Raw genomic sequence first — 13,695 nt, 5'->3', positions numbered from 1 at the left:
GCTACCAGAGCTATATAAGCCTGTGACTCAGCGACCAGGAACAGCTAACAGGAGAGTTTGGAGAGGGAGTTTAGAGGGCACTAGTGACTTCTGGCCTTCTTTAAAACATAACTCTTAGAATAATCTATATTCCAGAGGCTTAAAAAGAATCCCAGTTTATACCTAAACTTATTCATTAGAAAAATGGAGACAGAAGCCCAGCAGCAGAGTGGGGGCTATCCTGTTTATTGCGTCGAGTGTAACATGTATGATTACCTGCCCTGTGGGCGGGTGGCATATGTGTGCACCCATTGCAAGGAGCTCCTGACCCTCAGAGACCGAGTTCGGGCTTTGGAGGCCAGGGTGGCTGAACTGGAGGAGCTAAGGGAAGTAGAGAGCTATGTTGATGAGACTTTCCGGGACACTGTAGTACTGTCCCACCTCCAGTCTGAGAGCCCCAGTGCTCTTAAGGAGGATGCAAGTCTCAAGGGAACAGAGCATTCAGTGGGAGCAGAGGGAAACCATCCCATAGTTGGGACCCTCCTCCCAGAGGATGTTGCGGTATCCTCTCGCACTGAGGATACCTCTGAGAGGGGGGGGGGGGGGGAATGCCAGTTAGGAAGAGGCAGGTGTTAGTAGTGGGTGATTCAATCGTTAGAAACATAGATAGTTGGGTTTGTGATGACCGTGAGAACCGTATGGTCACTTGCCTGCCTGGTGCGAAGGTTGCGGATCTCTCGAGGCATCTAGATAGACTTATGTGTAGTGCTGGGGAGGAGCCGGTGGTCGTGGTACATGTAGGTACCAATGACGTAGGGAAGGGTAGGAGAGATGTCCTGGAGGCCAAATTTAGGCTGCTAGGAAAGAGACTGAAATCCAGGACCTCTATGGTGGCATTCTCGGAAATGCTTCCAGTTCCATGCGCAGGGCCAGATAGGCAGGCAGAGCTTCAGAGTCTCAATGTGTGGATGAGACGATGGTGTAGGGAAGAGGGGTTTGGATTTATTAGGAACTGGGGACACACTTGGGAGAGGGGGAGCCTATACAGGAAGGATGGGCTCCACCTAAACCAGGGTGGAACCAGACTGCTGGCACTAAACATTAAAAAGGCCATAGAGCAGTTTTTAAACTAAGAGATGGGGGAGGGGAAAGCCGATTGGTGCGGAGATGCACGTAAATCGGAGGGAGACTTCTCTTAGAGGGGAATCCATAGATAGAGATTCTCTAAGCTGTAGTCAGAAAGAGAGGAGGGGAGAGGGCGAACCATGGGCCAGAGCAGACAAACAACCGCATCCAAAGGAATCCAATGCATCAGGGAAGGGCAGACAAATAAGCAGTGGCAAATTTTGAAAGGGCTTGTACACAAATGCTAGGAGTCTGACTAATAAGATGGGTGAACTAGAGTACCTCGTACTAAATGAGGAGATTGACGTAATAGGCATCACTGAAACCTGGTGGAATGAGGAAAATCTGTGGGACACAATCATACCGGGATATAAAATATATAGAAAGGATAGAGCAGGCCGGGTGGGTGGCGGACTGGCACTGTATGTGAAAGATAATGTAAAATCAAATGAAATAAAAATATTAAGTGAATCAACATGTTCAATAGAATCGCTATGGATAGTAATTCCATGCTCCAATAATAAGAAATTAGCAGTAGGGATATATTACCGACCACCTGACCAGGACAGCGATACTGACATTGAAATGCTGAGGGAGATTAGAGAGGCTACCAAAATAAAGAACTCTATAATAATGGGGGATTTTAATTACCCCCATATTGACTAGATACATGTCACCTCAGGAAGAGAAGCGGAGATAAAATTTCTCAATGGCTTAAATGACTGCTTCTTGGAGCAGCTGGTGCAGGAACCCACAAGGGGAGAGGCAATTCTCGATTTAGCCCTGAGTGGAGTGCAGGATCGGGTCCAGGATATAACCGTTACAGGACCGCTTGGGAATAGTGACCATAATATAATAACATTCAACATTCCTGTGGTGGGAAGAACACCTCAGCAATCCAGCACCCTGGCATTTAATTTCAAAAAGGGGAATTACACAAAAATGAGGAGGTTAGTTAAACAGAAATTAAGAGGCACAGTGACTAGAGCCAAATCCCTGCAAGCTGCATGGAAACTTTTGAAAAGACACCATAATAGAGGCCCAACTTAAATGTATACCCCAAATTAAAAAACATAGCAAGAGACCTAAAAGAGTCACCGTGGCTTAACCACCATGTAAAAGAAGCAGTGAGGGACAAAAAGGTATCTTTTAAGAAGTGGAAGTCCAATCCTAGTGAGATAAATAGAAAGGAACATAAACACTGTCAAATCAAGTGTAAAAATGTAATAAGAAAAGCAAAAAAAGATTTTGAGGAACAGCTAGCCAAAAACTCAAAAAGAAATAACACAATGTTTAAGTACATTAGAAGCAGGAAGCCAGCTAAAAAACCTGTGGGTCCCCTAGATGATCGAGCTATAAAAGGAGCAATCAAGGACGATAAAGCCATTGCGGAGAAACTAAATGATTTCTTTGCTTCAGTCTTCACGGCTGAGGACGTTGGGGAGATTCCTGAATCTGCACCGTCCTTTGTGGGTGTGACAGCGCGTTGGGGGTCCCCCGTCTCCTGCACCCCGAAATGGCACAAACAGACTCCACCAGCCAGTGGAATTGAGGGTGGTTTATTGCTCCTCCAGGATACAGCATAGCACAGATGTAATCTGGTTACAGGAACTGGGGCTAAGAGGCCTCAGTGCTCCCCTTGAGATAGGGGAGTCCCAGCCCCCCTCCCCAGCTCCTTCTCCCCTGCTTTCCAGACAGGAACTAACTCTACCTCTCCCAGCCCTGCCCCCACCCAGGGCAGCATTCCACCTCCCTTTGTTTCTCCCCATGGGGGGTAGGCTGGTTCAACCGGTATGGTACCTTTGCATAATAAGGTTTTCCCTGATGGGTCTTGCTCCAGACAGCAGAGGTCACCACAGCCCAGCAAGTACCCCCACTACGTCCCAGTGGGTGATGAATCTGAGGAACTGTCCCAAAACCTCCTCTAATGACACTTCAATCCGGAACAAAAAGAAAAACTTAATGTTAATAAATCTCCAGGACTGGATGGCATTCATCCAAGGGTTCTAAAAACTAAAATGGGAAATTACTGAGCTATTATCTGTGGTTTGTAACCTATCCTTTAAATCGGCTTTCGTACCTAATGACTGGAAGGTAGCCAACGTGACACCAATATTTAAAAAGGGCTCTAGAGGCGATCCTGGCAATTACAGACTGGTAAGTCTAACTTCAGTACCGGGCAAATTAGTTGAAACAATAGTAAAGAATAAAATTGTGAAGCATGTAGAAGAACATAATTTATTGGACAAAAGTCAACATGGTTTCTGTAAAGGGAAATCCTGTCTTACTAATCTGTTAGGGTATGTCTACACTACCCCGCTAGTTCGAACTAGCGGGGTAATGTAGGCATACTGCAATTGCAAATGAAGCCCGGGATTTGAATTTCCCGGGCTTCATTTGCATAAGTGGGGTGCCGCCATTTTTAAATCCCCTTTGGTTCGAACCCTGTGCCACGTGGCTACACGCAGCACGAACTAGGTAGTTCGAACTAGGCTTCCTAGTTCGAACTACCATTACTCCTCATGGAATGCCTACATTACCCTCCTAGACATACCCTGAGGTAGTAAAGTTTGCAGATGATACAAAACTGTTTAGGATAGTCAAGACAGAAGCAGACTGTGAGAGACTCCAAGAAGATCTCACCAAACTGAGTGATTAGGCAACAAAATGGCAAATGAAATTTAATGTGGATAAGTGTAAAGTAATGCACATCGGGAAAAATAACCCCAACTATACGTACAGTATGATGGGGGCTAATTTGGCTATGACAAATCAGGAAAGAGATCTTGGAGTTATCGTGGACAGTTCTCTGAGAACTTCCACACAGTGTGCAGCGGCAGTCAAAAAGGCAAATAGGATGCTAGGAATTATTAAGAAAGGGATAGAAAATAAGACCCAGAATATCTTGCTGCCCCTGTATAAAACTATGGTATGCCCACATCTTGAATACTGTGTACAGATTTGGTCTCCTCACCTCAAAAAAGATATTTTGGCCTTGGAAAGGGTTCAGAAAAGGGCAACTAAAATGATTAAGGGTTTGGAACAGGTCCCATATGAGGAGAGGTTAAAGCGACTGGGACTTTTCAGTTTAGAAAAGAGGAGACTGAGGGGGGATATGATAGGGTCTATAAAATCATGAGTGGTGTGGAGAGGGCCGATAAAGAAAAGTTATTTATTAGTTCCCATAATAGAAGAACTAGAGGACACCAAATGAAATTAATGGGTAGCAGGTTTAAAATGAATAAAAGAAAGTTCTTCACACAGCGTGTAGTCAACCTGTGGAACTCCTTGCCAGAGGAGGCTGTGAAGGCTAGGACTATAATAGAGTTTAAAGAGAAGCTAGATAATTTCATGGAGGTTAGGTCCATAAAAGGCTATTAGCCAGGGGATAAAATGGTGTCCTTGGCCTCTGTTTGTCAGAGGCTGGAGAGGGATGGCAGGAGACAAATCGCTTGATCATTGTCTTCGGTCCACCCTCTCTGGGGCACCTGGTGCTGGCCACTGTTGGAAGACAGGATACTGGGCTAGATAGACCTTTGGTCTGACCCAGTATGGCCGTTCCTATGTAGAAGATGCAGTGGAACATGCAAGCAAACTACAGGTTGTAAGCAGGAGAGGTTTTCTCCAAGACACCAGGGACTACATCTACACTGTAGGCTTCTTGCGCGAGAACTGTTTTGCGCAAGAGTTCTTGCACAAATTCTCGTGCAAGCATGCATCCACACTGCCATGTGGTTTTGTGCAAGAGCATCCATGGCAGTATGGACGTTCTCTTGCACAAGACAGCTCTCATGGCCATTTTAGACAAGAAATCCCAGTTGCCCGTCCACACTGCCTTCTTGTGCAAGAGGGCTTATTCCTTGTGGGGTGAGGAATAACTCTTGTGCAAGAAGCCCTCTGTTCTGATGTTTTACTGTAAATTTACTTGTGCAAGAATTCACGTGGGCTGTGTCTACACTGGCATGAATTTCCGGAACAGCTTATAACGGAATACTATTCCGTTTTCAGTTTTTCCGGAAAAGGAGTGTCTACATTGGCACATTTTTTCTGGAAAAGCGTCTGTGGCCAATGTAGATGCGCTTTTCCGGAAAAGAGCCCCGATCGCCATTTTCGCGATCGGGGCTTTTTTCCGGGAAAGACTACTGGGCTGTCTACACTGGCCCTTTTCCGGAACAGTGTTCCGGAATAAGGACTTATGCCCGAGCAGGAGCAGAATAGTTTTTCCAGAATAGCAGTTGACTTTGTACAGTAGAGCATCGTTGCTTTTCCGGAAATTCAAGGGCCAGTGTAGACAGCTCGCAGCTTATTCTGGAAAAGCGGCTGATTTTCCGGAATAAGTGGCCCAGTGTAGACACAGCCGTGAAGTGTAGGCACTCTGCAAGCTTTTGCACAAGAATGGCCATTCTTGGGCAAAAAGCCTGCAGTGTAGATGTAGCCCAGGAGAAGGTGCTGTGGGAGTGGTTGGGGAAGTAACCTAGGGAGAGACTGCTATTCTGCAGAAATGGGGCAAGAGCCCCATTAGTGGAGGCTACCTAGAGCCCTGGCCAGAACCTGGAGTGAGTGGGACCAGATTCCCCCCAACCGTCCTCATATCTGGTGGTCTGCCGTGAGAGAAAAGGAGACCTTGGGACTGCAGAAGGGTTTCCCCTCCAAGCTATGACTGGCCTATGATGAAAGTGGCTCATTAAGTGGGGAACCTTTGCCACTGATAAAAACAAGAGGCAGTGGAAGGATCCCCTCTGAGGCATCTAAAAATCTGCCAAGAACACAGGACCAAAGGGCACAAGCAGAGCTCTGCCTCGCACGGTAAAATGTCCTCCTGCAGCAAAGAGAACCCAGAAACCTTCGGTAGAGGATTGCAAACATCAAAGTTTCAGTGAGATCTTTTTGAAGGCTTCAGGGGATGTTCTGGTGCATGTAAACAAACTCTTCCATGTTGCCCCTTCAGCCTAACTTTAGAAGGGAATGAAAAGTAGCCAGCAACTCTGCATGTCTGTTGCCTCTTCTGGCACAATAAAACATAGTAGATCGAGAGGTGTGCCCTGCTACCTCGGGAGTTCCACTCCAGTTATTTCAAAGCAAATGGCAGATGTAACAGAGATTTGTTCTCTGGCATCCAGCTTCTCTGTGTTGGACTATAGCACTGGCTGCACTGTGGTGGAGTCAGAAACATGTCCTGGCTTACTGTGTAGCTAGATTTCCCAGTTGCCAGGCCCCCACATTCCTTCTTCGTCCAGCTCCTCCTTGCTGTCCACAGCAGGGGGGCTGTAACTTGGGCTTCTCCAAAGTACCCACAGGGCTCTCAAGGTCATGCTGAGGTCTCCAGCAAGGATGGCATGCAGGTCTTTGTCAAAGTGGCAGGTTGACCACTCTGGGCCATATCTATTCTGGTATACCTGCCACAGCGCCTAGGCTTTCAGAAGACACTGTTACTGGTCCTTCTTGTAGCCCTCTGAAGCAGTCCCTGAGCAATCTGTTCATAATGTCCATATTTCTGTGACTAGAGTGGAGTTGTGCCTGGACATCCTCTTTTCCCCTAGAGGCCCAACACCACCTGTGTGCTCCAGGCAGGAGTGTATTTGCAATGGGTGCCTGTCATGGTCAGCGGGGCACTTACAATAGTGGAGCGAGGCTAGATGTGCTTATCAAGCCAAGCAATCAGGAAAAAAGTTCAAAAATTTGTGGGGCTTTAAAAGTAGCTTCTTGTCCACCTGACCATTGGGCAATGAGTTCACAATGGCAACCAGAGTGGTCATGGAAGACATTGTCGGACAGCTCGTGGAGGCCAAGAATAGTTGATGTACATAACACAGCATCTATACTGATGCTGAATGGACCTAACCACAGTGACCCTGAATCTATGCTGTTTGGGAAGGTGTTGTTATTAAGTTGGTCTAGTAGGGCAGTTTCAGCAGGAGGAGCGATAGTTAACATCCATAGGTAGGTCTATATGGACTGTCTTACATTGACCTAACTTTAAAGAGCTTTAACTTTTTAAGAGAATTTTTACCCAAGTCTATGTGGAAGTAAAATTATAATAAAACCTATACATTTTTAGATTTTGTAACTATTTTTAATTCACATTTTGGTAAATCAAAAACACAGAGGGTCCGTGACCTGGCCATATTCTTTTGAATAGCAGATGCATTTTAGTCCAGCAACAGCTGAAGGGCACTGCTGAGTGAAGCAATTCAGCATACTGTGTGTTTATATTTTTAAAATACCTTGGGATCACTTTTGGATAAAAGGTAATATGGAAATGCAAGAGGTTATTTATTTTGCTTATGTTCTTGCAGGGGATATGGGATTTATCGTCCCAATATCGATTACCACTGGCACCTTCATCAAGTCTAGCTGGCTCTCACTTCTCTTTTTTCTTCTAGAGATCGACTTAGGACAATGACCAATGTCTTAGGTGATGCACTGGCTGCGGGCATCATAGCACATGTTTGTCAGAAAGATTTTGCACCAAAGCCAGAGAAAGTACGTATATCCGTTTGGGAAGAAAAAGGAGGCATGCCACAGTTAAAATGAAATACAAAAACTAGTCAGGTGAGGAGGCAGAATTAAAGAGTATATCTTTCTTTTTTCAGCAAGATCCAATGAGCAACACAGAGAAGCTTTCTTCTGCAGAGAACTTGCTTCTCCCGCCCAAAGACCATGTGATGGAAATGATTGTAGAAACATTGTCTGAACAAACAGGAGTTAATTACAATATTTGCCAGGTGTAACGACAGCAGCATTTTCATTCCCAGGAAGAGGATTTTGGTGCTAAAACATTGCCACTGTACTCTGTGTATACATATGTCTTACTGTGCACAAAGACGACAGAAAAATCCATTATTTTCGATGGAGGTATTTGGGAGGCTCTAGACCACTATAACAGCAAAATCATACTGCCCAGAAGTTAAATCAGAAGTAGTAGTGCCAATTGCTTGTGGCTTCAGATGGAAATGCTACATCTATGAAGTTGTCTTGACAGTCCAAAGCAACAATTTTTTTTTTTTTTACACTAGTGAATTTCATGACACTAGTTTCTCAGCACAAATTTTTTTTCTAGGATAGAGGGATGGACAGCTAGTTTAAGAGAATCTTAGCTGGTGTTTTAAAAAGGGGTTGAGACAAGGCAGAGCGTTGTCACCTTCTAGTAATGACTTTTGCCCAATCTCTGTTACCAGTCTGTGTCCATTTGCATTATGTTTGTTAAGCAGATCATTTTGGCCCATCACATTTTTGAAATGTTGTTGTTAAATCTTTGGACTTTGAAAATCACACGGATTTTAGGAGCAGAGTTGTTTTGGAATGTTCCATTTTTTTTCACTCCCAGCAACCATTGCTGGATCTATTAATGACTGCTCAATCTAGTATAGGAAAGATGCGGATACTAAACAGTAAGATTTTTGGAATGAATAGCAAAATGGGTTCATGTTGAGAGTGGACTACAAGAATCAAATGTCTGTAAATCATGTTCCTTTATGAAAAATTTGAACCTAAATGCAAACCACTCGTGCAGACATGAAATACATGAAAATACAATTGTCAGTATGGAGAAGTTTTTTTTTTTTTTTTTTTTTTTTTTAAACAGTGCTAACTGTGCTTTGAATCTTATTTATGAACCACCCTTCCTCTTCAAGGATCCCCTCCCCTCTGATTTCACAGCAGAGGACCTGGCCCTGTTCAGAATGTTGTTCCAACGGTGATGTTAATAGATAGAGCAAGACTGTTGTTGTGGAAGAAGAGGAAACAAAGGAGTGAATTTATATCATTCTGGAAAGGTAATCCCCTTCCCCCCCCCCAATCAATCAGTACCATTACAATATAATAAATCCCTCTACCTTCCTCAAACTCCCATTAATTTCTTTTGCATTCTCTAGACGGAAGCATTCGGTGAATTCCACAAAGGACTGACTTGACACTATTTGAAGTCCATGGAAAGTGTCCAGTTAATTTCAATGGGTATTGGCCCTGAGAGACTACTGCACTGTCTGGGGTTTATGGATCCATGCACTCATCCTTGCAATACATAATTTAAAACATTTGTCCTAGGTCTTCAGTTGATCAGAAGTCAAATTAATGCTCATTACGCAAAAGAGCCACAACAGTACGAAATCATATTTAAAAAGCAGGAAGGTCATTCTCTCCCCCCCCCCCCCACCTCAATCAATCTTTATTTTTATAATATAATGACTCTCTGTGCCTTCCTCAAATTCCCATTCATTTCTTTTGCATTGTCTAGAAGGAAGCACTCGTTCAGGGTGCGTTTACACTGCATGGTAACTCGAAATAAGATAAACTATTTTGAAATAGCATTGAAATATGATACCAATATGTGTAGCTTAAACTGCGTATCATATTTCAATGCTATTTCAAAATAGTTTATTTCATCAGTTGGCACTCTTTACACAGCACCAAATTTCAAAATACAGTGCTATTCTGAAGTGTCCCTTACTCCTCCTAGGATGAGGTTTACAGGGACATTGGAGTAGCGAGCCCAAAACAACGGGCTTACTGTGAAGACGGATAGCTATTTCCAGATACTCGAGTATCCCAAAATACCGTGTAAGTGTCCATGCGCTATGGAAATTAACATAACTGTGGTGATTGATTCAGAGCTGAAATTGAGAGAGGAGGCTCAGGTTAACTGTTGAATATGTCCCAGAGCTCTGTCGGAAAATGAGGGCGACTGAGGAAATCGGCCCCAAGATTAAATGAGGCTATTAGCAGAAGTCACGTTTAGGGTGGACGCATGTCATAGAATCACAGAGCTGGAAGAGACCTCAGGAGGTCAAGTCCAGCCCCGTGCTCAAGGCAGGACCAATCCCAACTAAATCAACCCGGCCAGGGCTTTGTCAAGCTGAGACTTAAACACCCGAGACTCCACTACTTCCCTAGGTAACCCATCCCAGTGCTTCACCACCCGCCTAGTGAAATAGTTTTTCCTAATATCCAGCCTGGACCTCTCCCACCACAACTTGAGCCCATTGCTCCTTGTTCTGCATCTGTCACTACTGAGAACAGCCTCTCGCCATCCTCTTTGGAACCTCCCCTAAGGAAGTTGAAGGCTGCAATCAAATCCTCCTTCCCTCTTCTCTTCTGCAGACTAAATAGACCCAACTCCCTCAGCCTCTCCTCATAGGTCATATGCTCCAGCCCCCTAATCATTTTGGTTGCCCTCCGCTGGACCCTCTCCAGTGCATCCACACCCTTCTTGTAATTGGGGGCCCAGAACTGGACACAATACTCCAGATGTGGCCTCACCAGAGCCAAATAAAGAGGAATAATCACATCTTTGGATCTGCTGGCAATGCTCCTCTTATTGCAACCTAATATGCCATTAGCCTTCTTGGCTACAAGGGCGCCCTGCTGACTCATATCCAGCTTCTCATCCACTGTAACCCCCCCAGGTTCTTTTCTGCAGAACTGCTACTTAGCCAGTTGGTCCCCAGCCTGTACCAATGCTTGGGATTCTTCTGTCCCAAGTGAAGGACTCTGCACTTGTCCTTGTTGAACCTAATCAGATTTCTTGTGGCCCAATCCTCCAATTTGTCTAAGTCACTCAGGACTCTATCCCTGCCCTCAAGTGTATCTACCTCTCCCCCTAGCTTAGTGTCATCTGCAACCTTGCTGAGGGTGTAATCCATCCCCTCATCCAGGTCATTAATAAAGATATTGAACAAAACTGGTCCTAGAACCAAACCTTGGGGCACTCTGCTAGAAACTGACCGCCATCCTGATATCGAGCTGTTGTGATCACTACCCACTGGGCCTGACCTTCCAGCCAGCTTTCTATCCATCTTATTGTCCATTTATCCAATCCACATTCCCTTAATTTGCTGGCAAGAATATTGTGGGAGACCATATCAAAAGCCTTGCTAAAATCAAGGTATGTCACATCCACTGACTTTCCCATATTCGCAGAGCCAGTTACCTCATAGAAGCTAATCAGATTGGTCAGGCGCGATTTGTCCTTCATGAATCCATGCTGACTATTCTTCATCACCTTCTCCTCTTCCAAGTGCCTCAAAATGGATTCCTTGAGGATCCCCTCTATGATTTTTCCAGGGACTGAGGTAAGACTGACCAGCCTATAGTTCCCTGGATCATCCTTCTTCCCTTTCTTAAAGATGGGCACTACATTTTCCAGTCATCCGGGATCTCTCCCAATCTCCATGACTTTTCAAAGATAATGACCAATGGCTCCTCAGTGACATTTGCCAACTCCCTCAGTACCCTCAGGGTATGTCTACACTACCACCCTAGTTCGAACTAGGGTGGCTAATATAGGCAACCGAAGTTGCAAATGAAGCCCGGGATTTGAATTTCCCGGGCTTCATTTGCATCTTGCCGGGTGCCGCCATTTTTAAATCCCCGCTAGTTCGGACTCCGTGCCCACGGCTACAGGCGGCACGGAGTAGGTAGTTCGGAATAGGCTTCCACGAGGAGTAACGGTAGTTCGGAATTAGGAAGCCTAATCCGAACTACCTACTCCGTGCTGCATGTAGCCGTGGGCACGGAGTCCGAACTAGCGGGGATTTAAAAATGGCGGCACCCGGCAAGATGCAAATGAAGCCCGGGAAATTCAAATCCCAGGCTTCATTTGCAACTTCGGTTGCCTATATTAGCCACCCTAGTTCGAACTAGGGTGGTAGTGTAGACATACCCTCAGATAGTATTAAGTCTGGACCCATGGATTTATGTATATTTAGCTTTTTAAAATAGTTCCTAACCTGTTCTTTCCCCACCAAGGGCTGTCCACCTTCATCTCACATTGCATCACTTAGCACATTAGTCCGGGAGCTGACCTTGTCCGTGAATACAGAGGCAAAGAAAGCATTAAGTACTTCAGCTTTCCCCACATCATCTGTCACTAGGTTACTGTCCTCATCCAGTAGGGGTCCCACACCCTCTCTGATCACTTTTTTCTTGCTATAACATGCCTGCAGAAACCTTTCTTGTTATCCTTCACATCCCTTGCGAGTCCCAATTCCAATTGCGCTTTCACCTTCCTGATAACGCCCCTGCATTCTCAAGCTATATGTTTATACCCTTTCCTAGTCATCTGTCCGAGTTTCCACTTTTGTAAGCTCCCTTTTTGTGCTTAAGTTCACCAAGGATTTCCCCGGTAAGCCAGTCTGGTCTCCTACCATATTTGCTTCTCTTGCTATGTATGGTGTTTTTTTTTTCTGTGCCTTCAGTAAGGCTTCTTTAAAATACTGCCAGCTCTCCTGGGCTCCTTTCCCCTTCATAGAATACTAGGACTGGAAGGGACCTCAAGAGATCATTGAGTCCAGTCCCCTGCCCTCATGGCAGGACCAAATACTGTCTAGACCATCCTGATAGACATTTATCTAACCTACTCTTAAATATCTCCAGAGATGGAGATTCCACAACCTCCCTGGGCAATTTATTCCAGTGTTTGACTACCCTGACAGTTAGGAACTTTTTCCTAATGTCCAACCTAAACCTCCTTTGCTGTAGTTTAACCCTGTTGCTTCTTGTTCTATCCCCAGAGGCCAAGATGAATAAGTTTTCTCCCTCCTCCTTATGACACCCTTTTAGATACCTGAAAACTGCTATCATGTCCCCCCCCCCTTAATCTTATCTTTTCTAAACTAAATGACAAACCCAATTCCTTCAGCCTTCCCTCATAGGTCATGTTCTCTAGACCTTTAATCATTCTCGTTGATCTTCTCTGGACCCTCTCCAGTTTCTCCACATCTTCCTTGAAATGCGGTGCCCAGAACTGAACACAATACTCCAGTTGAGGCCTAACTAGCGCAGAGTAGAGCAGAAGAATGACTTCTCGTGTCTTGCTCACAACACACCTGTTAATGCATCCCAGAATCATGTTTGCTTTCTTTGCAACAGCATCGCACTGCTGACTCATATTCAACTTGTGGTCCACTATAACCCCTAGATCCCTTTCTACCATACTCCTTCCCAGACAGTCGCTTCCCATTCTGTATGTATGAAACTGATTGTTCCTTCCTAAGTGCAGCACTTTGCATTTGTCTTTATTAAACTTCATCCTATTTACCTCAGACCATTTCTCTAATTTGTCCAGGTCATTTTGAATTATGACCCTATCCTCCAGATTAGTTGCAACCCCTCCCAGCCTGGTATCATCTGCAAACTTAATAAGCATACTTTCTATGCCAATATCTAAATCGTTGATGAAGATATTGAACAGAGCTGGTCCCAAAACAGACCCCTGCGGAACCCCACTTGTTATGCCTTTCCAGCAGGATTATTATTATTATTATTAGTCCTCTTCGCTCCTGATGGAGCATAAGGTGCCAACGAATTTTCTCCAGCCTTCACAGTCCTCAGAAAGCTGGCTGACTTCTTCCAAGGTCGTGCCCTTCCTTTTCATGTCCTCCTCCACAGTCCTCCTCCAGGTGCTCAACGGCCTCCCTCTTTTACACTTTCCAGGTGGAGTCCATCTGAGTGCCATATGAGGGAGTCGTTTCACTCATCCGAAGGACATGCCCCAGCCATCTCCAGCATCTCTGCTTGATCTCGTCCACAACATTGTTGATGCCAGTGCGTTGGCTTATTTCCTTGTTGGTAACATGCTGTTCCCAGTGGACT

The 13,695-nt window shown here is 45.0% G+C and overlaps 1 protein-coding gene across 1 annotated transcript in view; it reads left to right on the top strand.

The window, feature by feature from the left end:
- The window catches only part of LOC102445895 (excitatory amino acid transporter 5-like), a 65,296-nt gene extending 56,688 nt beyond the window's left edge, over nt 1-8,608 (top strand). The window contains exons 10-11 of the mRNA XM_006122442.5: nt 7,488-7,587; nt 7,698-8,608. Coding sequence (XP_006122504.3) covers nt 7,488-7,587; nt 7,698-7,835 — 238 coding nt within the window. The 3' untranslated portion in view covers nt 7,836-8,608. The remainder of the gene's footprint in view (nt 1-7,487; nt 7,588-7,697) is intronic.
- Nucleotides 8,609-13,695: the final 5,087 nt, after the last annotated feature.

The sequence above is a fragment of the Pelodiscus sinensis genome, chromosome 32 (assembly GCF_052426305.1).
Source record: "Pelodiscus sinensis isolate ZL-2025 chromosome 32, ASM5242630v1, whole genome shotgun sequence".
Taxonomy (NCBI): Eukaryota; Metazoa; Chordata; order Testudines; family Trionychidae; genus Pelodiscus; species Pelodiscus sinensis.
The sequence above is the reverse complement of the archived record's forward strand: the minus strand, read 5'-3'. Positions and strand labels throughout refer to the sequence as shown.